We start from the raw sequence: 26434 nt of genomic DNA, 5'->3' as shown, positions 1-26434 counted from the left end.
CCAGACACGGCAGGGCATGCTGAACCCCCGCAGGGACAGGAGAGACAGGGAACAGGTGCTCCCTTCTGCCGGAACCTACCTGCTTGGGTTCATTAAGTGACTCATGAATAAGAGAAAGAATATTTGCAACTTTTTCCTTAGTAAGAGGGGGCAAAGGTTGAATACATGGTTCTGTTCCTGCTGTGCTCAAGGAAAGAAATAAAGGAGATGTGACCCGGGTGCCAGGCAACATGATGGGGTGCTGTCAGCAACCACAACCAGAGAGAAGAGGGGGACAAGACAGGCGGAAGAGTACGGAATGACAAGTGAGCAGGGGAGGCAGCCAAGTCCTTGCTCTGTGCAGTGTGTCTTTTGACAGCAGTTTCCGGAGCTCTGGAGTCCTTGGCACCCAGAAAACACGGCAGGAATTTCTGTCACCAGAGTTACTTTCCAAGCATTTGTGTGATCTTTCAGCGCAGGGAATCACAGGAAAAACTAGCTGGGCTTGTAGTTAGCTCAAACTCCGTGTACCTGAACACCCTCCTAACTTAAGTGCTTATGTGAAATCAGCCAGTCGCCAACATGTGGGAACTCACCTAGTTAACCTGCACCACTGTGGACTCACACAGTCAGCCTACACCACCGTGGGACTCACACAGCCAGCCTGCACCACTGTAGGACTCACACTGTCAGCCTGCACCTCCGTGAGACTCACACCGTCAGCCTGCACCTCCGTGAGACTCACACCGTCAGCCTGCACCTCTGTGAGAATCACACAGTCAGCCTGCACCTCCGTGGGACTCACACTGTCAGCCTGCACCTCCGTGAGACTCACACTGTCAGCCTGCACCTCTGTGAGACTCACACAATCAGCCTGCACCTCTGTGAGACTCACACCGTCAGCCTGCACCACCGTGGGACTCACAGTCAGCCTGTACCACTGTGAGACTCACATGGTCAGCCTACACCGCCGTGGGATTCACACAGTCAGCCTGCACCATCGGAAGACTCACCCAGTCAGCCCCCGCACCACCGAGGGATTCACACAGTCAGCCCGCAGCACCGTGGGACTCACACAGCCCGCACCACAGAGGGACTCACACAGTCAGCCCGCAGCACCTGCAGGCTCTGGTTCTCACCTGTTCAGTCTGTACTGGTTGTGATATTCCCTCTCTTGCGCTGCACTATATTCGTTCTGGTACTTGAGCAGCTGCTCCCGCAGCTTGCAGACCTCGGTGGAGAAGGCGTTGGGGAAGTCGTCGGCTTGCTGCAGGCGGACCAGCTGCTGCTGGATCTGCTCTGTGAAGAGCTTGGCGTTCTCCAGCAGCTGCAGCTCTGACTGCTGGGTGCTGGGTTAAAGGGAAGGACACCGACAGTGAGAAAGTGCCCACCCATCCTCAGGACCCTTCCTGATTCCTGCGCGGGCTAGGGTGGGAGCATGTCCCAGCTGGTCCCCATTCCTGCATTTAGTTCACCGCAGCCGCGCACGAGGCCTGCGCTCCTAGCCCGTGCTGCCCACCCTCCAGCAGGGAAACAGGATGTACACAGTCAACTGCAGTGTTTGGTCATAAAGACTTCCATAGGTGTCTAGATCCAGAGAGTGGGGACAAAGGAGACAGTGTGTAATTCCAACGGAGCAGGGTATTCCTCTGACCTTGAAGAAGACCAGGACTCCCAAGGAAGAGGAAACGAAAAGGCAAGCAGGACCCTCGGCTGCCGGAGCAACCCATTTTTCTTGGTGCCTTTAATTTTTCTAAAGGTGACTGAACCAAGATCTTTTCCCCTTACTGAACTAAGACATTAACCTTTCCTCTAATGGCTACCACTGGGAAACCATGAAAATCCTCCTATAAAATTAGGGACATATTAATTAGTTTTTAACACTACCTTGGTGCCTGACTAGGCACAGACCACCACAGAGAAGAGAATTCCTACAACGCTGGTTGTATCCTGTGGCTTTGCCCCCGTTTGGCAAAGGGGCTGAGCATCGGCTACAGGCAGAACTGGATAGACAGAGAAACCGTACTTGATATATTCCCAAGAATATTCTAGAACTCATGCATGCTACGAGCTTGTATTGGCTTCACACGTCTCCTAGACGTGACTTATCGTCTCTTAGATGTGACTTATCGGTCCCCGCCCTGAATTCAGAGGCAGGCCTTTGCTATTTTCTGTTTTCTGTGTGCCGCATCAGATTTCCTTACCAAGAGAAACCTCTGGATTTCAGCTCATCTGCAGAGATGCCCATAACCGGATCGAACCTATCTCAGCAGGGGTGACTGGCTCCCCCTACTTTCCCAGGCTCCACTGTGTCATGTGTTGAGTGGCACCCGGCCACACATTTACTGGAACATGATACGTTCCAGGAACTACGGTAGGCGCCAGGGAACAAGCCGAGCAGTGCCGATGAGCACACCTCCAATTGCCAGGAGCGGAAATGGGATTTTCTCTCTCATGCTCAGTGTTCTTGTATGTTAACAGGCTCCCCTCTATCCAGCATCAACTGCCGGAGCTGGATCAAACCGCCATGCTGACACAGAAAGGAGGCAGCTCGGCAGTTAGCCAAAGCCAGAACCTAAGTGGCAATTCACACAAATGCCCTTGACGGACAGTGTCCGGAGAAGAGAGTTCAGTTTCTGATCTAGTCTTTGTGGCAAACACAAGGAGTGTCAGCTCAGAACTTCCAGCCCACGTCTGCCTGCCTGCAGCCTCAGCAGCGGGAGGATCGACGTGAGGATCGACGTGCTCCTTTGGGCTCTCCCGGTGGGTCTGAGACAGAGTAGTGGACTTTGTGGTGGGTAGAGAAGGAAGTGTGGGGTCAGGAGGAGGTAAAGTGTGACAAGCAGGACGGACGTAGCTCCGTCACAACACAGCCTGGGGTCTGAAGCAAAACCGAACAGTTTTAGCCCCGCACTGGTATGAATAGATAAGGGGTCCTCAGAGAGCTTCAACTTCCAAGGGAAAACGGGCTCTGGGCAAAGCTGCTTGTCATCTGGTGCTCAAGAACTATTTTCTGAGCAGACAAATAGCCCTGTTTTGTCACTTCTTGGTGGCAGAGCTAAGACTGTTCTAAACAGTCAGTCAGAAAATTCTTGGGACCAGGCCCCGGCTGCGCACAGCACAGACCACTGACGGCCCCACCCATCTGCATTCTTCCATTTCAGCCTCCCCTCCCTGCTCACTCACAAAGTCTTCTCGGTAACTTCTAAACCCACTTCTACTCTGCCCCATGTCTCAGAGTCCACATTTAGAGGGAACAAGAATGAAGACAAGTCCCGATCGTTATGAGTGAGAAGAACAGAGGTGACAGAAGGCGCCTCCAAGCTGGCAAGCAGCTTACCTCACCACCATGTCGTGGAGCATGGTGTACTTGGCTTTCAACTCTGCCATTCTGGTCCCAGGAAGTTTTCCCATAGAATGCAGCTAGTAAAGAGAACATAGGTAACTGTTAGCCACCACTGTCCTTACGCCTGTGGAGGAGATAAAAGGGTCTCACGTGGTCTCCAGCCTCTCAGCCGGACACTAGAATGGTTACATGTGCATCTCTGTGGTGTTTCAGAACGCTGCTGCGTATTCCGACGGAGTGGCCCCAGTCTGCCCCTCATAAGCTCTTTGCTCTTGGACGCGTCTCTAACTCTCTAGGCTACGATTTCTTCATCAGAAACTCAAGGAATTAAACGTCTTCTGGTTCTAAAAAGATTGTTCTAGGTTTAACATTTTGAATTGTGTGGACTTCCAGAACGGCCGCTTGTAAGTTGAGAGAAGATCACTGTGCATCTTCTGAGCGAGGACCATACATCAGTCACTCGTTCTCAGAGATGCCCTGACGGTCGGGGGCTGCTTTATCCAAAACCAAAGCTTAGCCAAAGATCCTCTCCAAGGTTTTAGTGAAAACCATCAGGACTTAAACTTCTGTATTCCAGCTTAAAAAACATTCCAAAGTCACACCCCTTGCCTAACATCTTTGAAGGCAAAGTTTACTATTTATATAATGAGGTATTATTTGTTTCTTAGCCATCTCTGTCTCTCCATGGCCCTTAGTACCTTGTGAACTCATGAAAGCTCAGTGGACAAAACATCTCACTTGTCTTTATAGTTTCTACATAAATCAAAAGTAAAGTCACAGGTGTCCCGGGAGACATAAACGGTCTTCATCTCCACTACTGAAAACAAATCTCTTATAAAAGAGAACAATTCAACATGAAAAATGTATTTGCTTCCTTCAAATTAAGATGTCAGGGCTGAGAAGATGGCTCACTCACTAAGGTTCTAGCACACAGGCTGAGAAGATGGCTCACTCTCTAAGGTTCTAGAAACACAGACTGAGAAGATGGCTCACTCACTAAGGTTCTAGCACACAGGCTGAGAAGATGTCTCACTAAGGTTCTAGCACACAGGCTGAGAAGATTGCTCACTCTCTAAGGTTTTAGAAACACAGGCTGAGAAGATGGCTCACTCTCTAAGGTTCTAGCACACAGGCTGAGAAGATGGCTCACTCTCTAAGGTTCTAGCACACAGCCTGAGAAGATGGCTCACTCTCTAAGGTTCTAGCACACAGCCTGAGAAGATGGCTCACTCTCTAAGGTTCTAGCACACAGCCTGAGAAGATGGCTCACTCTCTAAGGTTCTAGCACACAGGCTGAGAAGATAGCTCACTCACTAAGGTTCTAGCACACAGGCTGAGAAGATGTCTCACTAAGGTTCTAGCACAGAGGCTGAGAAGATGGCTCACTCTCTAAGGTTCTAGCACACAGACGAGAAGATGGCTCACTCTCTAAGGTTCTAGGCACACAGGTATGAAGACCTGAGTTTGGACCCATCACATGGCAGTGTGCACCTGCAATCCCAGAGCTGAGGAGGCCGAGACACACGGAACCTTGGAGCTCTCTGGCTAACCGGCGTAGCCAGGCCAGCCATCTCCAGGTTCAGGTAAGACCCCGTCTCAAAAAATGAAGAGGAGGGTGATTGAGGAAGACAAATGATACTGATGTGTGGTCTCCACATGCATATGTGCACATACACACATACGCGCGTGCACACACACACATATGCACACACACATATGCACACACACACGTGTACACACACATGCTTGCATACACACACATACGCAACACATACACACATACACACGTGCACACACAGAGGAAACAATTCACAATCTGGAGGCTTACACTCGGCAAAGCCTCCTCTGTGGAGCTGCAGACTGTTTCTTTTGAGGGGCTCCATCCATGGCTGGGAACTTTGGACTCAGTTCTAGCGGATAAAAGTGGTTTATTCATCCACAGTATCAGATGTGGGGAAAATAGCTGCATTTTCACACTGCACAGCACAAGTGGGCCCAAGACCCAAGTGTGTCACGTCTTAGAAATGCAGAATCCGTGCAACACAGCCGGAAAGGCAATGCGAAGCTGCTCGAGAGTGTGCACATGAAAGATTAGTAGAATGTCACAGTTCACAAATGTGACTTCACAGTAGGGACTGTGTTACTCAGCCACCTCTCCGGGGACTGGGACTCGAAGGAAACATTTACTCTGCTGCTGAAAGTTTAACGAGAGTTCATGACTCGTGGCTGACATGGATTAATATGGAAAAAATTCAAGACGCTAGAGCACTCCAAGCAAAGAAACGGCTCGGTCAGATCTGGTACCAAGTGACCCCATCTGGAAGGGGTCAGCACGAGGAAAGAATCAGAGTTTGTGTGGGTGTGTCCAAGGTGTTCTGGCCTTGCGGACAGCATCTGGCTTCCTGCAGAAGTGTCCAGCATGCTTCTGATGTCACACGCGCTCGAAAGTGTCCCTCTTTCCACTCCTCTGCATCTCTTGCTCGTCTCCAGCTCCCTGAAGTGATTTCCAAACGCACCCACATTATCCGTCACACTGCCTCACCCCTCTTTGCCCGACATTTCCAGCTAGACATTCGTTTGATCCGCCTTCTGTTTCCCACCTGCCTGAGCTCATCTGCTGCATCAACAGGTTTCTCATCAGTGCCACGCCTCACCGATTTCCCCCTACATCTTCAAAGTCGCACCTTTTTCTCTTGGCCAAGTCCAGTCTATCTCCCTGTGCTGTGGCGTGCTTCCCAGGTCTTCCTGGGCAGGAAGCCATCAGCTAGGGCATCTGTCTCTCCTTATCAACCTCCGCTTTCCCTTTGTGTCGACTCAGCACCGCATACATAACACACGGACCTTGGCTTAAATTCTAAGTCAGTTGCTTCGAAACTATGCAATGTGGAATTGTATTTAGTCAGTACACAGCTCACTTTGTTCAGTGTAAAAGACAGGAAAACGTAGTCCCTGTGTCCTTGTCAACTTGACACAGACCTAGACATACCCGGGAAGCAAAAACCTCGATGGAAGAATCTTCCAGAACCAGACTGACTTCTAATAACTGATATAGGAGGCATTGCCCGCAGTGGGTGGTGCAAATCCCTATGCAGGTGGGCCTGCACTATAAGAAAGATAGCTGACCGCGTCTGTAAGCAATTCTCCAGGGGTTCTGCTTCTTTTCCTGCCTCCAGGTTCCCACCTTAAATTTTTGCCCTGACTTCCCTTCATGGTGAAGGGTAGACTATAATGTGAACTGAACACTCCCAAGGTATCAGCAACAGAAAGCAAACTGGAATCGTTCCGATCTTATCAGATGGTGAGGCCAAGACTGAATGGATCGAGACACTGCATACTATTTAGTATTTCCGGTCACAGGTCAATGCTTGATCAGTGGCAGCCGTTTGATGGTCATTGTCCTCAACCCACAAATCTGTTCCCGTCCTCACACAGACACAAACAAGAGTGAACACCGTAGATGTTCTGCTCCCGCGGAATGAACCTTCTTTTCTTCCGTTTTTATCGCTTCTGCTTTCTCTCTCTAGTCTCTCACCTTCTACACACTGGACACGCCACCTGCTCAGCATGTTAGTCGTCTGACTGCGACTGCTCGCTCTTCTGGCTGTTAAGGATCTTTCTTTCTCTACTTTCTGGAGGTTGGATGGGGACAGTACTTACTATAATCTTCTGTCCACTCACCTCCTCCTCTCTGTCTTATTTGCTAATCCTGTTCGGTGACTTCTTCATTCAGAGACTGGATTGTTGTCTTTACAAGTTTGACTGGGAATTTTAAAAACTGTTACTTCCCTTGTTATACCTAGACTTTCTTCTACCTTTCCCCCAATATATAAAATATTTATAATAGTAGTTCTAAAATCCTTAGTTACTACTTCTACTCCTGTGTCTCTTCCATTGGTTGCTTTTTTTTGTGATCATTAAAATTTTCTTGCATTTTGAATACCTGGAAATATTTTTTTGTGTGGGGGGGTAGACAGACTTTCATTTTTATTTTGAAAATCTCATATATAATTCATGATGAATTTTGACTATATCTGTCCCTCCCTGCCTCACCAATTCCTCCTACATCTCCCCACATCCCTTTCTCAAATTCATATACTCTTCATACATAATTACTGAGTCCAATTAGCGCTGCCAGTATACACATGGATGTAGGGCTGGCCAACGGTAGACTGACAACCCCTTCCTCAGCAGCCATCGACTACCTGGAGCACCTCAGCTGGGAATGGGACCTCAAGAGTCTCCCCCCACCCTGCTGGAATATCGGCTGGTGTGGTCTTGTGCAGGCTACCATTTTGTTGAGAGCTCATGCTGCAACATCCCTGTCATGTCTAGAAGATACTACCTCACTGCAATCCTCCCCGTCTTCTGGCTCTTACAGTCTTTCCACCCCCGGTTCCTGGATGTTCCCTGAGCCTTGTGTTCATCTTGCTTCCTTCAGGGGTCCTCACTTTAAAAGTTAGTGTTCCTGGTTAACAGGACAAAACAGCAGCCTGTTTTGAGTTTCACCCACCCCACATCAGAGGTCTGATCTCCAAAATACATGAAGAACTCAAGAAATTGGTCATCAAAAGAACAAATAATCCAATAAAAAATGGAATACAGACCTAAACAGGTAACTCTCAACAGATGAATCTAAAATGGCTGAAAGACACTTAAGGAAATGCTCAACATCATTAGTCATCAGAGAAATGCAAATCAAAACAACTCTGAGATTCCATCTTACTCCTATAAGAATGGCCAAGATCAAAAACACTGATGACAACTTATGCGGAAGAGATTGTGGGGTAAAGGGAACACTCCTGCATTGCTGGTGGGAATGCACGCTGCTACAGTCCCTTTGGATGTCAGTGTGGAAATTTCTCAGAAAATTAGGAAACAACCTTCCTCAAGACCCAGCAATACCACTTTGGGGTATATATCCAAAGGATGCTCAATCATGCCACTAGGACATGTGCTCAACTATGTTCATAGAAGCTTTGTTTGTCATAGCCAGAACCTGAAAGCAACCTAAATGCCCATCAACCGAAGAATGGATTAGAAAAATGTGGTATGTTTACACAGTGGAGTATTACATAGCAGAAAAAAAAACATCTTGAAATTTGGGGGCAAATGGATGGATGGATCTAGAAAACATATTGAGTGAGGTAACCCAGACCCAGAAAGAAAATATAATATGTACTCACTCATAAGTGGTTTTTAGACATAAAGCAAAGAAAAAGCAGCCTACAGGCCACCCACAACTCCATAGAACGTAGAAAACAATGAGGACCCTAAGTGAGACATACATGGATCTCATCTACATGGGAAGTAGAAAAAGACAAGATCTCCTGAGTACATTGGGAGCATGGGGGCCATGGGAGAGGATGGGGGGGGAGGAAGGGGAGCAGAGAATAATATATAGCTCAATAAAAACAATAAAAAATTGGTGTTCTTCAGGATTTGACCCTCACTCTATAGAAAACTTTGACATCTGGTATTACGAACATTTCCTCTGCAGATTAGGTTGAATTAGGTTCTTCTAGATAGCTTTACAGAATGGACCATCTACAGTGTGCCATGTACAAATCTCATCACTTCTCATTGAAATGTTAGCAATAACCAACTTTCCTGACTATCTACCTTGAGTCTGTTCTATAAACTGCCAGTCAACAAAGTTCTCCCCCCATTTTAATTGTGTGTTGGGAGCTGTGAATCCCCCCTCCTGAATTTCTTGTAAACAACTTGTTTTCCTCTGCTCTGAGACAGCCTGAAGCTGCTCTGAGCATGAGACCCTCAGGAGTTCCTGATGGCAGGGGAGTGGTTTCTGGTGTTTGGTTGAGGCGTGGCTATCAGTTAAGGATCCCTATAAAAGTTGCCCCTGGACACAATAAGAGGGCATTCCTGTTTCGAGGATGACCTGTGCCTCTGTCTGGGTGTCTTTGTGTGTTTCAATCTCCAGCCCCTTGCTCGGTTCACTAGCTAGGCAGGAAGTCTAGGTGGGGCATCCAGAAGAGGAGAATTCTGGGAAGAGGAAAGGCAGAGATGCCGTCATCATCCAGAAGCAGAGGACGGAGGATGGGGATGCCTTAATGAGAAAAGGTACCAAGCCAAGCCACAAGGCTAAACATAGATAAGACCTATGGGTTAATTTAAGTTGTAAGAGCTAGTTAGTAATAAGCCTGAGCAACAGGCCAACCAGTTTATAATTAGTATAAGCCTCTGTCTGTTTCTTTGGGGCTAAATGGCTGTGGGACCAGGTGGGACAGAAACTTCTGTCTACACAGCCGCTCCTTTAAACTTCCCTCCTGCATCTCTAACATAGATTAAAGCTCCCACCAAGATGTCTACGCCTTAAATCCTGCAACAGGCATATTTGTTACCTTCCAGAGCCAAGCTATTCTGCAGATGGAGTAAGAACATGGAACCCTGAGGGAGAGGGGTACTGAGGATTATCCAAGGGCACCCGATTTCCTCACCAGAGCCTTCAGAAGCAGATAATCTTTCCTGGCCAGGTTAGAAAGATGAAAAGGAAGACAGAAGGAACGTTTGGAAAGTAGGCAAGACTTTACCCCATTGCTTTGAACATGGAGGAAGGTGGTCAGAAGCCAAATAGTAGGAGTGGCCAGATGCTCCCCTAAGTATCCCTTAAAGAACACAGCCTGAGAAAGTATCCAGTTTTGACAACTGTGACCCAAGTTGGATTAATGACGATAAATATTCCAGGAGCCAAGGCAAGGCACACGCCCACTTGGAAGGTGGAGACAGAAAGACCAGGAGTTTAAGGCCAACCTAGTCTGCATGAGACTCTGTTTCGGGAAACCAGCCACTAAAAAAGTAAATCATTCTCAGCAGTCATCGTCTGTGGTGACTTTGAGGTAAAACTTCCAGGCAAAATTACTTCTTTCCTTCCGCTGCTCCTACACGTTCAGGCACACCTGTGATTGTACACATCACACCGTGATCAACACCATGTCAATTGTGTCTCAGACTGTGCAGTCCCTGGTGATCACATGTCAATCACGTCTCAGACTGTGCAGTCCTTGGTGATAGCATGTCAATCACGTCTCAGGCTGTGCAGTCCCTGGTGATCGCATGCCAATCCCGTCTCAGACTGGGCAGTCCCTGGTGATCACATGTCAATCCCGTCTCAGGCTGTGCAGTCCCTGGTGATCACATGTCAATCCCGTCTCAGACTGGGCAGTCCCTGGTGATCACATGTCAATCCCGTCTCAGGCTGTGCAGTCCCTGGTGATCACATGTCAATCGTGTCTCAGACTGCGCAGTCCCTGGTGATCACATGTCAATCCCGTCTCAGACTGGGCAGTCCCTGGTGATAGCATGTCAATCACGTCTCAGACTGTGCAGTCCCTGGTGATAATAGCATATCAATCACGTCTCAGACTGTACATGTCTCATTAATTTTGATTAAACTATTGTTGACTTAAGTTTTTCTTAAAACAGCCATATATTTGGGAGACCTTGGGTTCTTCCACTTGCTTCTACTCCATCTTCCCTGTCGCAGAAGGCAAATGTAGGGAGACACAGAGATGAGGAATTTGCCCTGAAATGGGATGAGGAAAGCAGAGATGTACTGAACAAAACGGGATGGCTTGCCCAGGCTTCTCTTTCCCCGTCTCTGTGGCTGGCAAGGCTCACAGGAGAAGGAGAGCCTGGACTGTGCTCACCCAGCTGTCTCGTCGCTCCTTTGGTGGCCTGCCACAGGAATGTGAGGGGGAGAGCAGAAGACACAAACAGGACCTCCCAGGCATTAAGGTATCAAACGCGATGGACATTGGATAATTTAGGTGTCTGACTATATGCGTGGTCTCACAGTTAAATGGAAAACATCTAAAAATAAGGACACAGCATATCTAAGCATACACGTGCCAATGAGTACCACGTCCTTTAAGTGCTGGTGACTGTCCTGGTGAAATCGTAATTATTTGGGATGCTAATAATTCCACTGGATCGGACTGGACAAATCCTGTATTTTTATTAAATTTATTTCCAGGTATTTTAATCTATAATAAATAGAATTTTCTTCTGAATTTCATTTGTGGATATGTTATTGCTAGTGTACAGAAGCTGTTTAAAAGACCCATATGCCTCCCAGGATCCTGGGTGGGGAGGGTCGGTGTTGGTGGCAGCAGGAGCAGTGGCCGAGAGAAGCGGAAAATGAGACAACCTAGATGCTTCTGGAAAACCTTCATGGTCTGAACCAGTGACTACCAGCGAAGAACTCAAAAGTTCGCACATCTCCAAAAACAATCACGCCGGGTCAGAATACAAGAAGTCAAGTCGGGAGACTGAGTTAGATTAAAACAAGACCACGGAAGAGCAGGGTGGGGGCAGGCGACAGCAGGCGTCCCCGGAGGAATTCTGTTTACTGGACTCTGAACCCTCCGCTCTGAGTACTGTGCACACCGAGCCCCCCCCCCCCCCTGCACCTGCAACGGCCTTGAGGGATGTGGGCAGCAAAACCTTGCACAAGGGAGCTACTCTCTTGGTTGACAGAGCGCTGCTCAGGAAAGGACAGACACACACATGAGGATGTGCGCAGCTGGCTGTTGGCTGGCTGCACTGTGCTGTTCTCAGATGAAAGCCGCTGCCCAGACTCTGTACTCAGGGACTATCCTGTAAACATGAAGGAGCCCAGACGAAAACAGACTATCTCTGCAGGAGGTTGGCTTCCCTGCTGTGCAGTAACCTGGGCACCTCCTCTCTCAGCTGCCTGTCAATCAGGGGAGAGGGGAGGGTGGAGGAGCTTTACACCACAGAGGAAGTCCGGGTCTTCTGCTGCCCACCTTCATGTCGGGGAGGGAGGGGGAAATGGTTTTGCCCAGAGTTCATCCACAGTAGTGAGTCTGGCCTGGAAGGCAACTTGGAGCACCCGCACTTCCCCTCCCGGAAGGCGGATTGGGATGGACAATGGTGCCTTTAATGGCTAACTACAGGCACGCTCTTTAAAAAGAACAAAACCCTCTGCTAGGCAGAGGCATGCTCTTTATAAAGAACAAAACCCTCAAAGTTGCAGCTTCGTCTTTGGCACTGACACCGTAAAATGGAACCTGGGAAGGGACTGTGTGGACACGCGAGTCCAGTTCTTGCTGGAGCTGGTAAAGGGGTTTTACATCCTGGCGTCAGCTGGCCACGCAATTGATTGTAATTAAATTTATTCTCGAATATCTTGTTCATTTTGGATCTACTGTAAATGCAATTTTTTCCCCTCAATTTCAGCTTTTGTTAGCTTATACTGCATAGAAGCTGTTCAGGTTTGGTCACTATATTTGCTACCTAAGCAGGGGCCTAAAGTCACGGCCCCAGGATGAGGTTTTTCATGGGTTCTACAGATGTTCAGGTCAGAACAGATTTGGCGCTTTCGTGTATTTGGTATGTGCTGAGTTTTAGAACACTGCCTGACACTAAAAGTTCAGGAAATGTTCACATGCATTCTCAGCGAGAGCCCTTAGCCCATGCGCTGAATCCGTGCTAACGGGAGCAGAAGCCGTGTGAAGGCAGGGATCGTGTGCAGTCTAGGACCCACAGAGCATGCTCAGCACATGTCCGCAGAGTCTGATGGAATGCTTGGGGGTTGTGGGATGACTTGGGGGTCAAGCATACCTGACGGAAGTCATGATGTGTGGCTTTCTCTTTCCACATATACATGTGAGATGGGCCAAAATGAGCATAGAGGATGTGTGTGCGCGCGCGCGTGTACGTGTGTGTGTGTGTGTGTGTGTGTGTGCATGTAAAGGAAAAAAAGGCTATTAACATGTTATCAGTTATGAATTAGCTGATTGTGTGTAGAATGTGTACTCTCAACAGCTCAGCATGGACGAGCCTTTGAATACAAACTTAGCAAACATTTTATCCTGACAGCTTGCCACCTGGGGCAAGTCCTCAACTCAACATGATCCTGGACATATGATTAAGAGTTATCAAAACACACAACTTCTGTACGCCAGTGAACCAAACAAATAAATCACACAATGCAATAACTGAATGCTTGTATTTAAAAAAAAACAACAACAAAAACAACTCTTGGGATCGGGGTACTAGGCAAAACAAAAATAAATCTTTACCAACTCAATGGATGTTATAAAGTATTACATTTAAGAAGTTAAAAACTTTTATACTACACTAACACGAACCAGTTAGCTGCCTTATAAATTTCTTTACAAGACACAGTTAACTTGTGACTGAAAGTGACCATAATTCCTGGCAATTTCCTAACAGATCACCCTGGAATGTCCCTGGAAAAGGGTGGGTATTAAAAAATTAACACAGTTTCCCAAGAAATTCAGTTTTTATGACCAAGACTTAGTTCTTTAGCTTGTCTTGGCTTTTGAAAAAGCAGAGAAAATCATATCATATCACCAAAATAGCCGTAATTGTCCTCGTTTAATGCCAACTTTCAGAAACAACGCAATAAAAATAAATAGATTCTAGTGAACACTTATTCAAAGACATCTGTTTCGAGTTCACTAACTTGACTATTACAAAAATTTTTATGTATTTTCTGGCAAACATAAATAGCCTCACTTAAGGAAGTAGCATATTTCCAGTTATTACAAACTGGTTTAAAGTTTAAGGATAAGTTACCTAATTATTAAACATCCATATCAGAAAAAGAAAGTAGAACAGCATCTATGGCTTTCAAAATATCTAAGGTAGGGCTGGAGAGATGGCTCAGTGTTTAAGAGCATTGCCTGCTCTTCCAAAGGTTCTGAGTTCAATTCCCAGCAACCACATGGTGGCTCACAACCATCTGTAATAAGGTCTTGTGCCCTCTTCTGGCCTGCAGGCATACACACAGACAGAATATTGTATACATAATAAATAAATATTTAAAAAAATATTTAAGGTAGACCTTAATCCATGTTAAAATGCTATGATTTGTACCAGAGATGGCAAAGTAGCAGCCAACAGTATGAACACTCTGGAGGTGTGTGTGTAAGTAGTGTGTGTGTGTGTGTGTAAGTAGCGTGTGTGTGTAAGTAGTGTGTGTGTGTAAGTAGTGTGTGTGTGTGTAAGTAGTGTGTGTGTGTAAGTAGTGTGTGTGTGTGTAAGTAGTGTGTGTGTGTGTGTAAGTAGTGTGTGTGTATTGTGTTAGTGTGTGTGTGTGTGTGTGTAAGTAGTGTGTGTGTGATTCAAAGGTTGACAGCTGTGTCTTCCTCTATCCTTTCCCACCTTATCTTTGGAGACAGAGTCTCTCACTGAAGCCGGAGCTCACCAGTTTGGCTAGACTGTCTGGCCAGTGTGCCCCAGGGATCTTCCTGTCTCCCCGTCCACGGTGCTGTGGTTATAGGTACGCTCGACGCCCCACTTTTAAAGTAGGTACTGGGGATATGAACACAGGTCCTCATGCTGTGGAGCATGTCCTTTATTGACGACTAAACTATTTCTCAGCCATTGCATGTATTTTTCAGCTGCGTGGTGCTTTTGAAAAATGAGAAAACTGTTAACATTAAAAAATTTCTAGATTTTGCCATCAAACCCTGAGTTTTCAGCTGTAAGTGAGAATTTTATTAAGTTTGACGATGCTGGGCTCACACTTCAGTGTCATGACAATTGCTACTTAAAAGAAGGTGACTTCGTGGGAGTTAGATGAGGCTGCCCACTTATAAGGAATACAGGCTGCCCCTTTGTTCAGCATATGTGCCAGGCACTAAGTCTCGGGTCAGTTCTACCATTTGGTTATTCTTTTGGACCATGTAAATTTTTGATAAGGGAACCATCTGTCCACCCGCCCATCCACCCACCCACTTACCTTTAAAATGCCTCTGATTGAAAAAGGGGTCCAGTTTCTAAGATTGGTATGGGAGCTTTGGGGGGCTATTCCTTAGGATTGTCCTTGTCTCCCCTGTATGACTGCATCTTCCCAGGCTTCAGATCTAACACTTTATACTTGCTGAGATTTTCTTGTTGCTTTTCTATAACTTTATGAAAAAAAATCACAAACCTAAACCTGACACACTGTCGATGACTAAAATGTCATAAATAACATTTTATCATGTAAATTAGCTATATAACATTTAAAAAGTTAAAGTACTCATATTTAACATAGTTTTTGATGTGGACCTTGTTGTTTAGTTTCAGTGGAATAAAACATACAGCACAGAACAATGGAAAAAACTCAAAAGGGTTATAAAGACACGGGGAGCAGATGTGTTAGCTAAGTTTTGTTGGGGCTGGAAAACAGGAAACATTCACCTGACATAAAGAACTTTTCTCTGTTGTAAATGTTATCCTTGGAGCGGACGAGCCTTTGGGTGCTATCGTTTATGGATTTTAGAACCAAACTGTAGCTCATAAGGGAAGTGCAGGGACGTTCTGGACAATTACCTTAGCAGTCTTCATTTTAGCAGAGGTTGAGTAAAATAGGAAATGAGGTCCAGCAGGGCAGCCACATGAGGTCATCCTTTCCAGGTGCCAAACACCAGTGACCTGGGGACATTAAAGTGGACTTTTCGGAGCAGGACTGCTGGCTTAGAGATGACTTTTGGCAGGAAGAAGATGGACAGTCCTGTTGAGGTTGGGACTGTGCCCATTTCTCGCCACCGCTCACTAAGGCCCAATTCGTGTGGACTCAAATTCTTGTTCAATAAAGATGAGCAAGGGTGCACACAAGTGCTTCAGAAATAGTATTCCTAAATAGTCACCAATCAAATGAACAATGAAAGCGGATTCAATAAATATTTAGGAAATGAATTATCACCTCTTACATATTGTTTAAAGTGATCAACATTGTATTTACCGATATATTGCTGCATATCGCATATTGTGCTATGAGCTGTCCACATATTCAATACTTATAACATCATTATGAAATTTACATTATAACCCAAAATTTATACACAGAAAACTCAAAGGATGGTTGAAAGCCCTGAGTGGGGTCACGGAGTTGGTGAGAAGCTCTCTGGGGACTGAACCGCAGTTCTGCTCTGGGGGACAGAAAAGCGCAGGAATGAGTAACCTGCGATGTCAGGGAGACAACGCAAGGCGGGGGAGCGGTGGCGCCCAGGGGGAGCAGTGTGAAGACCGCTGAGGACACACAGGGTCTCCTGAAGGAGAGGCCCTCTAATTGATTTTACATACAATAAAAGGTGGGACAGGAAATGGTAGACAAAGGCATGGAATGGTCTTGTGAATAAAAATAAGCATTATAAGAAAACTATAAAATTCCGAAGCTATCTTATGAATAGCAGAAAGGCATTTACACATATGACAGAAAGAAGAAAGCCCTGAACAGAGTCACAAAAGGAAATGCAGGAACCAGGATGGATGAGCTTCACGCAGAAGCTTAATTCGTACAATACTTCCTGTTTTATGGGTGTAATGGATAACACAGTAGGTTAACTGTAAAATTTGAAAGCGATCACTGTCACTGAAATTTTTAAAAAATGAACATAAGTGTTTCGAGTCGGTGCAGAGACCTTTGCAATGCTAGTAGGAGCCATGTCTAGGTCGTTCCCTAAGGAAAAGACCCACATCTGGTTTCTGTAGCCACCTTGCTGGCAGAGTTATTCTGAAACAATGATGCTCTTGCTGGCAGAGTTATTCTGAAACAATGATGCTCCACTGTGGGAGGCTGAATGAGTAATTAAAGCAGGGTAATCGTAAAATGGGGTTTAGGTGGATAAAAAAGATCTCGCTATAAGAATGAAGAGGCTGCGTAAGTTTGCTGCGGCACTGACTTAGAATTTATAGTAATACGATGCATTTTATCCTAAAACATTTATCTTTCCCAGTTCTTTCTACTGAAAAGCAAAGAAGCAAGTCAATCTAGCAGCAACAAATGTCTCTGGTCTACAGATTCCTGTCTCCAAATAGAACTTCCCCTGAAAGAAGCAGCGGGGTAATTTTAAAATAGGGGTTTGATGTGTAAAAAGCCGTAGCTCTGAGACGGAAGAGGTTAAGTCAATTTACTGCGTTACTGTGCCACTATGCAGGTTTGGGGGCTAAGCACTGAGAATTTACTATTTCACATGCTAATTGCAGTCAGCCAGCACCTACAAAATTAAGGAAATCTGAAAAGATTCCCATTAATAAGAGTGTGAAAGGGTCCTCATGATCAGAGCATGCTCACCGGACAGAAGGAATTCAGGAAGTGTTTACAAGGTATTTAAACAAGGAAACGACCCAGGAAGAACAAAAGACTGAGCTGAACCTAGACAAAAGCCTTCTGTGAAATATGCAAATAAACGTGATTCCTGTAGTTTGATAACCATTTAAAATTTATCAAAAAGAAGAAAACTTTCAAATTAATCACTGAGATTTTTCAGTACAAAATTTATGAGCAGTTTGAATAATGAATTACTGAAAATGTAAAAACCTGTGCACTCCCCGTTTAGATTTAAGGTGTGTTAGACGTGTGTGATGCTTATTTACACTGTATGATGATGAGAGAAATGTCAGTGTGGAAACTAGCAGGCCTATCACCACATCTCGCTTATGAATAGTTCAATAAATAATAAAATGTGTTATTTGAAGCTAAAGCGGAAAGCAATGTCATCATCAACACTGAAACACATCATTAGCCATTTGACCAGAGAGATGGCCCGGTTGGTCAAGTGCCTTCCGAAAAAGCATCAGGACCTGAGTTAAGATCCCCAGCACCCCCATAAAATTCAGTCTAGCCAGCTAGTGAGAGAAACTCAAAAACAATGAGGAGAACGACAGAGGAGAACACGTGATATCAACATCCACATCCGTGTGCATATCCACCCATTCACATGCAGCCACACACAAATACTAACGAGCCAATCAATTGTGGAAACAATGTGGTAGTATCGTAGGTTTTCTTTAATAAAACTTGGGATCACTATAACAATTAAAAATTTTACTTCTATACAATATATACTAAAGCATTAAAAGTAGAGATTTGAACATACGGTTGTACACGAAGGGTCTGAGCAGTCTTAGTCACAACCGTATGCTTTTAAAAGAGAAAAGAATGCCAAGTGACTGTCGGTCACTAAATGGATAAACAAGAGCTCCATTCAGAAGGCTGGGACTGGTCTCTAGCAAGCACTTCTGTACAAAATCTTGGTACCCCTATAAAAAGCCTATTCGGGACAGATAGAAACTTAATGCAAGCCCTGAAACTACTGGAAGAAACCAGGAGAAACATTTAAAGAAGCTGCTCCAATGATTTTTCCGGGTAAGCACCCCTTCTCCTATCCCTACAAGAACAGACAACAAAAGCAAGACTTGAAGCTGGATTACTTCAAGTTAAAAATGCATTATGAAGGAAACAATCTACAAGTGATGATGAACTCCAGAGTGGTAGAAAATATTTACAATACTCATCTGATAAATGGTTAATATCCAGAATATATAAGAAACTAAAGGAGCAACAAAAACACATGATCCAATAAAACTGAGCAGGAGATTTGAGTATCTGCTTTTCAAAAACTGAATATATGAAAAGGTCCTTGATATCATTAACCATCAGGGACTGCAAAGCAAAATCCAAACGGCAAATGTTAGAAGATTCAAAAATGATGAACTATCATATGTTCTTGGAGAAAATGTAAGTAAGTGTAGCCACTGTGGCTAAGAGCACAGGGAACCCTCAAAATCTAAAAATCTGTGTGGCTACCACGTGATCAAACTAGAAGATGTCTGAGATCTCAGCGTGACAAATAGGATCATCTGGGTGGGAGACCTACCCACTGGGAGGGTCACTACCCACTGGGAGGGTTGCTCCTCTTTGGCAGCCTTCCTGGAGGGGTAGGAAGCTGAGCAACAGCGTACATTCATCACCCTCCGCTTCCTGCCTGTGAGTGCTGTGTGGCCAGCCGCTCTGAGCTTCCACTGCTTTGATTCCCTATGTGAGGGACAGTATGGCCTTGAACGCTGAGCAGAATGAATAAGCTGTGTCTCCTTTAAGTTCCCTTTGTCGGAGTATTTCATTATGGCACTAGGAAGAGAAACTAAGTATCCAAAGGTTACCGGGTTTACAGCCACAGGAAATGACATCAGCATACCAAAGAGATACCTGTGTGCCAGTGTTTATTGCCGCACTATTCAGAGTAGTCAACAGACACATCCGCCTAGCTGCCCATCAGCAGATAATCAGATAATGTGATAAATTCTAGAGGGAGACAACCCAGTACCCTCATTAATCATCTCCCGTGCTGGAGCTAAATACAATGTTGACAGTGAGTACAATAGTCATTACTAGAGATTTGGGTTTGAAGATGGCAGAGAAGGGGAAAACTCCAAGATTTTTGTGTACTTTGTGTACTGTTTTGTGACTTTCTTTTTAAAACTAGGTTTTGTTGTTGTTTGTTGGTTTTGCTTTTTGTTTTTGAGAGATGAAGTTGCGTAGGTAGAGAGATAGGGAGGATCTTGGAGGAGTTGAGGGAAGGGGAAGAAAAGGATCAAAATATCATTCATGAAAATTTTTTAGTGTAAGAAAAGGCCGGTGGGAAAACACTTTAGCACAGCCAGTACAGGCCCGTGAAACTGAGTTTGCTATCAGAGAAGTATGTGGCTGGCCTGTTTAAGAGCTCTCGATTGTTTTTGAAAGATGTGTAGAAATTGCATCACATTCTAGGATCTCAGAAGCACTGCACTTAATTTAAATGTGAAGAAACCCTGTTTCTGTAGAAATTTCTTTCCCTGTGACATTCAACATCCGGAGATTATGTCTGTTGGAGTTTATTTAACTTGGTCAATGACATCACATGAGCCAAAACAGCTATTACCAGAACTGGCCACCGTCACGATGGAGGGGCCATTTGTATTTGATGCCCCCAAGGCTCTGATTCTGGTCACATCTCCGGATCCTGGTCACTCCTTATGCTTTCTGAAAAATTCACTTTCTGTATGGATTTAATGTCTGCATCAAACAAAAGAGCGTAGCAAAGTTCCTCCCATCCGATTTCTCTCTCATTCCCTCTCTGTCATCTTTATCCCGTTTCTTCATCCCTTTGGGGTCAACTTCATTCCGATCCCCTGTCTCTCTGTCTGCTGTGTTTGGGTGGGTGCCGGAGGAGAAATTAGAAAGACAGACGGCATAGCAAACATCATTTGCAGGCTCTTTGTGGTGCAACCTACGTGGCCTGCCAGGCCAGGCCAGAGGAGAGTCTCCTACACACACCTGCCTTTTACTTGCTAAAAGCACCTGTTTCTTTTTACTTTCACCAGACACAGAAGCAAAGGCCCCCAAAAATGTGAGAACGAAAAGAAAAACAGCAGAGATAAAAAGATAAAACATAACTCCAAGCCAAGAAAATCAGTGTCCATAAAACTCTCCCCGTTTTTGTTTTTGAGATGGGGTCTTATACGCAGCTCTGGCTGTGTGTTCTGCAGAATCTCCCGGTGGCACACTTACACCTGTACTCGTTTGATGTTAGACCTTTAACGTGCTCTTCAGATGGGAAGCGACTTTCTAAAAACCCTCTCCTTCCAAAGTCTCCTCTAACCATTTTCCTTCTGCTTTGCGATGGGGAGCTTTGGGTGCCTGGGGAGGCTGGTGCAGGAGTGAACAGGGTTCTGCTCAGGCAATAGGGATCTGACCCAGTGGCAGCTAGAAACACCTGCTGCTATCAGCCTTGTGGCCTAACTTACGGGAAAACGATTCTAAAATTTTTCATTTCATGGAAAACAGAAGAAAAAAAAAAACCAGCCAAATCCTTTGATCCCCATGCTCAGGAGTCCAAGGCAGGTAGATCTCTGTGGGTTCAAAGATGGACTGTTCTCCATAGAAAATCTCTCTCTCTCTCTCTCTCCCCCCCCCCTCTCTCTCTCTCTCTCTCTCTCTCTCACACACACACACACACACACACACACACACACGAGCCAAGGCAGTGACAGAGTGGGTGGGACCAGAGGCATTCAGGGAAGGTGTGCTCAGCGAAAGGACATAAAGTCAAATAACTTTTGCCCAAGGTTGCCTAGGCTTGAAAATAATTGCTCCCAACTTCAAGCCCCCACCCCGTGAAATCAGCACTGAGTCCATTTTTGTTTGTTTTGTCTTGTTTTTCAAAGTCCTTATCATCTCCAAGATTGGCGCAGAGCCTGTTGGAAGTGAAGGGGGGTGAGCAGGACAAAATCCACAGGCCTCCCTCGTTTCTGTTGAAATCGGTGACTGGGCTAACATTCAGAATCACAAACGCTGCGGCTGTAAGGACCTCACAGATCTCTCCTCTGCCCTCCACATGTCAGAAGACAACGGCGAGCCCTAACTGCCTAAGGGCCCGAGAGTCAGCCGAAGGCTGCTCACCAGGGCTCTTCCCCTTCTTGTTATCTTCTGAGATGATCATAGTAACAAACTGAATATTTACTTTAAAATTCTATGTGGCCAATAAAACGTGTGTCTGCTCCATCACCTACCATTGCAAGGGCTTTGCGTCAGCTGTGGAGAAGCACGCCCTCACACACGCAAACATCAAAACAATCCCGTGTTAAATACCGGGAGCAGAGAAGGTCTGAGGGCTGGGCTGCTTCACGGCTTTGGAGGACATCACCAGTGGCTCCTCTTCTCCACCACGCTAAGTAACAGGAAATCACCCCGTCTCAGATACCATCAAAGCAGAAACAGAGCCCTCATGCTTCACCCCAGAACGGAACGTTTAAAAACGATTCCTGGTGAAGGACTGTGAAGGGGTACCGTCAGTCCGTTTTCAACACTCATTACTAGATGTACACTATTTATTTGAGTTTAGCTATTTCCTTAGCGATCAGCAAGAGTGGGCGTGACCTTTCCAACTTATTAAAGGTTTATGTTGCATAAATTATCCACTGGTACAGAATTAGTTCGGGATTTTCATTTTTCCATAACTAAGCAATGAGCTAAAATACTGAAATAATGTTTGAAGCTGAAGTCTACAATTGATGTCACACAGATTATACAACAAACACATTACATATTGTCTATAACACACAACGTGACAATATTATATACTATGTAAATTCATATTAATATGTTATTCAAAACGCCAAAATAAGCCTCTAAGGGATGCAAGTGATGAAATGGGTAAAAGCAATTTAATCACCTCTGCTTAAAATGTAAAGAACTTCTCCAAAATTTAAAGTCACGTATTTTATAAAAATGTATAGTCCTTAATTATTCATGGATTCCCGCCTTGGAAGGTTTGCCCACTCACCAAAATTTATCTGTGAGACTAGAAGGTGACCCAGTGGTTAAGAGTAGTGGCTGCCCTTCCGGGGGACCTGGGTTCAATTCCCAGCACCCACAGGGAGGCTCAAACCAGCCATAACTCCAGTTCCAGGGGATCTGATGCCCATTTCTGGCCTCCAAGGGCATCGGGTACACTTGTGCACAGACATACACACAGGCAAAACACTCATAACACATAAAATAAATAAATAAAAATTATCTGCAACTTGTTAGTTGGTGTTCCATAACTCTGATAAATCCCCGAGATAATCAACTTGACATTTTGGGGCTTCAGTCCCTTCGTTGATAGAGTATTGGGTGAAGAAAACAATCCACCTCATAGCTGGAAGTGAAAGGCTTGGGGTCCCACGATCCCTTCAACAGCAAACCTTCAATCACCTGAAGACAGACCTTTGCCCAGGCCACCCACATCATCCCCAAAGAACCCATCTGAGGATCAGGCAGATGACACATGGTGTTTCAGATCTCCACTGAAGCTGCTCTAGAGTCTATGGGGTCATCTAGGGCACACAGAGAAGCACATTTCTTGTCAATGCTGCTGCTGCCTAATTAGCTATTCCTAGCTCAAGCGAAGGACAACTCTGCCTTCTGGGCTAACCTCATGCTCTTAACCCATGTGTGGGTTTTGCTGGTGGCAGGGTGCTGAGGTGCTGTGGGTGGCCTGCTGATGGAGAGTATAAGGAGTGCTGGAAGCTTCTGTCGGGAGTTTATCATATAGTTCTCTCTCTTAGCCATGAGTCCATCAACAATATGAGCTCAATAAGGTGTCTTTAAAGAGAAACACAACAAAAACAAAGTTATACTGTGGTTGGTTGCTTCCGGAAACCTAAACCTCAAGGCACTGGTTCGACACGACGTTTGCTAACTCAGCACTTGTCACAGTTTTAGGGTGCAGCCACCACAATTGACAGGAGACGGAGACCACTCTTTACTGCTGGCAATTTCTTTATTATACTTTATTGTTTGTCTTCCTTCAAGAATATAAAAAGAAACTAATATTAATCTCCAATATAAGACATACATATGTCTTGTTTCTTCAGTATTGGTGACTTCAACTTTTCTGAGTCTCTGGAAATTTACCCAAATGACAACAAAATGAGACGGCATGGCCTGTGGTTCTCCTAGAGCCTCCTAGTGCCGTGGTTTGGTGCAGAGTTTATAAGAAGGCATTGTGGTGATACATGCCGTCTAAAGGACATCTCAAGGTTCCTGTGGAGTATTCCAGTTTTGTTAGCATCTAACCTGAGATTCAGTTATATGAATGAGTATATATGTGGGAGCACAAACTTGTACAGCAGCTTTGGAAATCAGTGTGGCAGTTTCTTAGAAAAAAAGTATATATATATATATATATATATATATATATATATATATATATATATATATCTCCTGTAAGCTATTGAATAGCAAATATTTGGCTGTTTCTAGCCTATACTTTTTGTTGTTGTTGCTGTTGTTGAGAAACCTGAAAATGCTCTGATGCCTGCTTATGCTGGCAGTCATGTGGGGTAAGGGGAGCACTCAGGGGAGCACTCCTCCACTGCTGACAGCCTATGCTGGTGATCATGTGGGGTAGGGGGAACACTCAGGGGAACACCCTTCCACTGCTGACAGCCTATGCTGGTGATCATGTGGGGTAGGGGAGCACTCGGGGGAGCACTCCTCCACTGCTGAGAGCCTATGCTGGTGATCATGTGGGGCAAGGGAAACACTCCTCCACTGCTGGTGGGAGCACAAACTTGTACAGTAGCTTTGGAAATCACTGTGGTGGTTTCTCAGAAAATTGGGCATCAACCTACTTCAAGACCCAGCAATACCACTTTTGGGAATATACCCAAAGGATACTCAATCAAAGTGCCACAAGGACACTTGCTCAGCTATGTTCATAGCAGCATTATTTGTAATGGCCAGAACCTGGAAACAACCTAGATGCCCCTCAACTGAAGAATGAATGGTTAAGAAAAATGTGGTACATTTACATAATGGAGTACTATTCAGCAATAAAAAACATTAACATCTTAAAATTTGCAAGCAAATAGACAGAATTAGAAAAAAACGTCCTGAGTGAGGTATCCAGTTTCCAGACCCAGAAAGACAAACATAGTATGTACTCACTCATAAGTAGATATTAGACTTACACAAAGGACAACCAGCCACCAGGCCACAACCCAGAGGACCTAAGTAACAAAAAGGACCCTAAGAGAGACATACACGGATCTGCCTAGAAAGGAGAAAAAGACAAGATCTCCTAAGTAAACTGGGAGTGTGGAAGGCAAGGAAGAGGGTGGAAGGGGAGAGGGGAGAAAGTAAGGGAAGTAGGGAAAAATGCATAGCACATGCCTATCCAAACAACACAATGAGAAAAATCTAAACAAACAAACAAACAGAAGACAAGGGACCGCCGAGCAGCCTAGCTCAGCAACTGCTGCTTCCTCCCACAGCGCAGCCATCTGAATCCATGGCTGCTGTTGTGACCTAGCGTCAAAGGGGAGGCCTTACTGCGCATGGTTAGCCCACGAAAAGATCCAAAGCCTCAGTTCCACTGAATATGCCCTGCTCTTAAACTATCATACACTGGAAAAATCCTAACTTGACTAATAATGCAAAGATTGCCTGTTCACCCTATCGACGGGGCTGTGTGGAGATGCGAAACTCAAATAGGGTTTCAGAAAGGCAGAGTGAATGTCCCACATGGCTCCCATCCCGGATCCTTCACTAGAGCCACCTCGTCTCTGCATCCACGACACGACTCACATGTCCACTCACATGCCAGAGGATCTTCCGAAGACTAAACGCATCACTTAGGAAGCACCGGGAATAATTCGGAGCCTTCAGTTAGCTACAGTCTCAGTCCCTGAACTTGTGAGAACCACCTGAGATGGCACAAGCTGCTAAATTTGTGGAAAATTTCTTTGCAGTAATCAAGGAAGCTAGTATTAGCATTTGAGGTTGTCAATAAATATCAGTTTCCCTTCTCTCAAGAGAGAGAGAGGGAGGGAGGGAGGGAGGAAGGAAGGAAGGAAGGAAGGAAGGAAGGGCAAAGAAACCTTAAAATGATCCCAGAAGAGGTGGAATCTATTTCTTTGCTCAGAAACCTCGCCTGGCTCCCAGCTGATCCCAGCTCTGACACCAGCCGCAGGCTCTTCTCATTAGGGTTCCCGTCTCTAGTGAGAACCTAATGTCCTCATTAGGGTGCCGCACAGGAGAAAGACAAAGACTTTGGAGTCAGACCTGGGATCGGTTTCCAGCTCTGCCTTCTCAAAACCATAAAACCACGGTTCATTACTTACTGGTTGAGTCCTTCTGTGCTTAGCTTCGTGGGCAGCTGGTCACAGGGAGACCATGTCTGTGAGAGGGTCTGACACAGCTGGGGCACAGCCTCTGCCCCAGGCACAGCCACAGACTCCAGGGTGGACTGAGCCTCACTCTTGGGATAGTTGCTTAGTGTCTGCCTTGCCATCAGGGACTGGTGATTTGCTCTGTTCTGAGACAGAGTCTTGCTGTGTAGCTCAGACTCTCCTTCAATTCCCAATCTTCCTGCCTCAGCCCCCTAAGTGTGGAGATTAGAGGGGACCGTCACCACATCTATTTGGGAACAATGATTTTTTTTTTTAAGTTGAGAATTGTGAAAATCACACTTCAGTGCCAAGAAAACAAAGTGACTTCCTACTTTCACTTTGAGCATTTTAAGGGGCCTCTGGGCAGACAGGAGCCTGTTTCCAAAGGTACACAAGCGTCTTAGGTAGAGATTTGACATGAGGCCTTGAATGATGGTATGTTGAGAACCAGTCATCTGGAACTCCCAGAGAAGAATTCCTCATCCGAACAGATGGACGACGAGCCATGCCAAGGGTCAGAGAGCTGTGCTTTCGTCACGTTTAGGAAGCGGAATGTTTAGGATGTCATTAGAAAGTCTAAGTGCACTCTGCGAGAAGACAGGAAGAAAGTAAGAGGCTTTCAGTATCTCTAAAAAGGGG

General features: G+C 45.5%; 1 protein-coding gene across 2 annotated transcripts in view; it reads right to left on the bottom strand.

Moving 5' to 3' along the window:
* Ccdc146 (coiled-coil domain containing 146) overlaps window positions 1–26434 on the bottom strand; it is a 123893-nt gene that overhangs the window by 50783 nt on the left and 46676 nt on the right. For both annotated transcript variants that reach the window (XM_087902356.1, XM_087902355.1), the window contains exons 3-4: window positions 3320–3402; window positions 1119–1328 (exon numbers count right to left, since the gene is read on the bottom strand). In XM_087902356.1, coding sequence (XP_087758482.1) covers window positions 1119–1328; window positions 3320–3402 — 293 coding nt within the window. The remainder of the gene's footprint in view (window positions 1–1118; window positions 1329–3319; window positions 3403–26434) is intronic.

The sequence above is a fragment of the Myodes glareolus genome, chromosome 27, assembly GCF_982192425.1.
Source record: "Myodes glareolus chromosome 27, mMyoGla1.1, whole genome shotgun sequence".
NCBI classification, from domain to species: Eukaryota; Metazoa; Chordata; class Mammalia; order Rodentia; family Cricetidae; genus Myodes; species Myodes glareolus.
Note: the sequence above shows the minus strand (reverse complement) of the source record. Positions and strands in the feature narration are given on the sequence as shown.